General features: G+C 34.1%; 1 protein-coding gene across 1 annotated transcript in view; it reads left to right on the plus strand.

The window, feature by feature from the left end:
- Window positions 1–1067: 1067 nt before the first annotated feature.
- PRMT3 (protein arginine methyltransferase 3) overlaps window positions 1068–1457 on the plus strand; it is a 104227-nt gene continuing 103837 nt past the window's right edge. The window contains exon 1 of the mRNA XM_056527921.1: window positions 1068–1102. Within this exon, the coding sequence (XP_056383896.1) occupies window positions 1081–1102 (22 nt within the window). The 5' untranslated portion in view covers window positions 1068–1080. The remainder of the gene's footprint in view (window positions 1103–1457) is intronic.

Genomic DNA, 1457 nt, shown 5'->3' on the forward strand with positions numbered 1-1457 from the left:
TAGTGTGGAGCTGTGTATAGTATATAGTGTAGAGTTGTGTATATTATATAGTGTAGAGCTGTGTATATTATATAGTGTAGAGTTGTGTATATTATATAGTGTAGAGCTGTGTATATTATATAGTGTAGAGCTGTGTATATTATATAGTGTGGAGCTGTGTATAGTATATAGTGTAGAGTTGTGTATATTATATAGTGTAGAGCTGTGTATAGTATATAGTGTAGAGCTGTGTATATTATATAGTGTAGAGCTGTGTATATTATATAGTATAGAGCTGTGTATATTATATAGTGTGGAGCTGTGTATAGTATATAGTGTAGAGTTGTGTATATTATATAGTGTAGAGCTGTGTATATTATATAGTGTAGAGCTGTATATTATATAGTGTAGAGCTGTGTATATTATATAGTGTAGAGCTGTGTATATTATATAGTGTGGAGCTGTGTATATTATATAGTGTAGAGCTGTGTATATTATATAGTGTAGAGCTGTGTATATTATATAGTGTAGAGCTGTGTATATTATATAGTGTAGAGCTGTGTATATTATATAGTGTAGAGCTGTGTATATTATATAGTGTAGAGCTGTGTATATTATATAGTGTGGAGCTGTGTATAGTATATAGTGTAGAGTTGTGTATATTATATAGTGTAGAGCTGTGTATAGTATATAGTGTAGAGCTGTGTATATTATATAGTGTAGAGCTGTGTATATTATATAGTATAGAGCTGTGTATATTATATAGTGTAGAGTTGTGTATATTATATAGTGTAGAGCTGTGTATATTATATAGTGTAGAGCTGTGTATAGTATATAGTGTAGAGCTGTGTATATTATATAGTGTAGAGCTGTGTATAGTATATAGTGTAGAGCTGTGTATATTATATAGTGTGGAGCTGTGTATAGTATATAGTGTAGAGCTGTGTATATTATATAGTGTAGAGTTGTGTGTGTTATTTGGCGCGGAGCTTCGCCACCTTATGCTGTTTCATCTACTCCTACTACCCATGTGACTGATCACATGATCATGACAGGAGGCAGGATGTAGATGGGCGGGGCCACAGGTTGCCAGAAACCAAGATGGCGCAGTACATGGATCCCTGTGAGTAGTGGGGCTGTGTGTGTTCTGTAGTATTGGACGCTGTGCTGAGATTTGTTGTTCTACAGCTGCTGATGATTCTCTTTGGTTCATATTTATTCATTATGTATTTATCATATATATCTCTATATATCTCCCATCTGTCCTGTATATATCTCCCATCTGTCCTGTATATATCTCACATCTATCCTGTATATATCTCACATCTGTCCTGTATATATATCTCCCATCTGTCCTGTATATATCTCCCATCTGTCCTGTATATATCTCACATCTATCCTGTATATATCTCCCATCTGTCCTGTATATATATCTCCCATCTGTCCTGTATATAGCTCCCATCTGTCCTGTATATATA

The sequence above is a fragment of the Hyla sarda genome, chromosome 6, assembly GCF_029499605.1.
Source record: "Hyla sarda isolate aHylSar1 chromosome 6, aHylSar1.hap1, whole genome shotgun sequence".
Lineage (NCBI taxonomy): Eukaryota > Metazoa > Chordata > Amphibia > Anura > Hylidae > Hyla > Hyla sarda.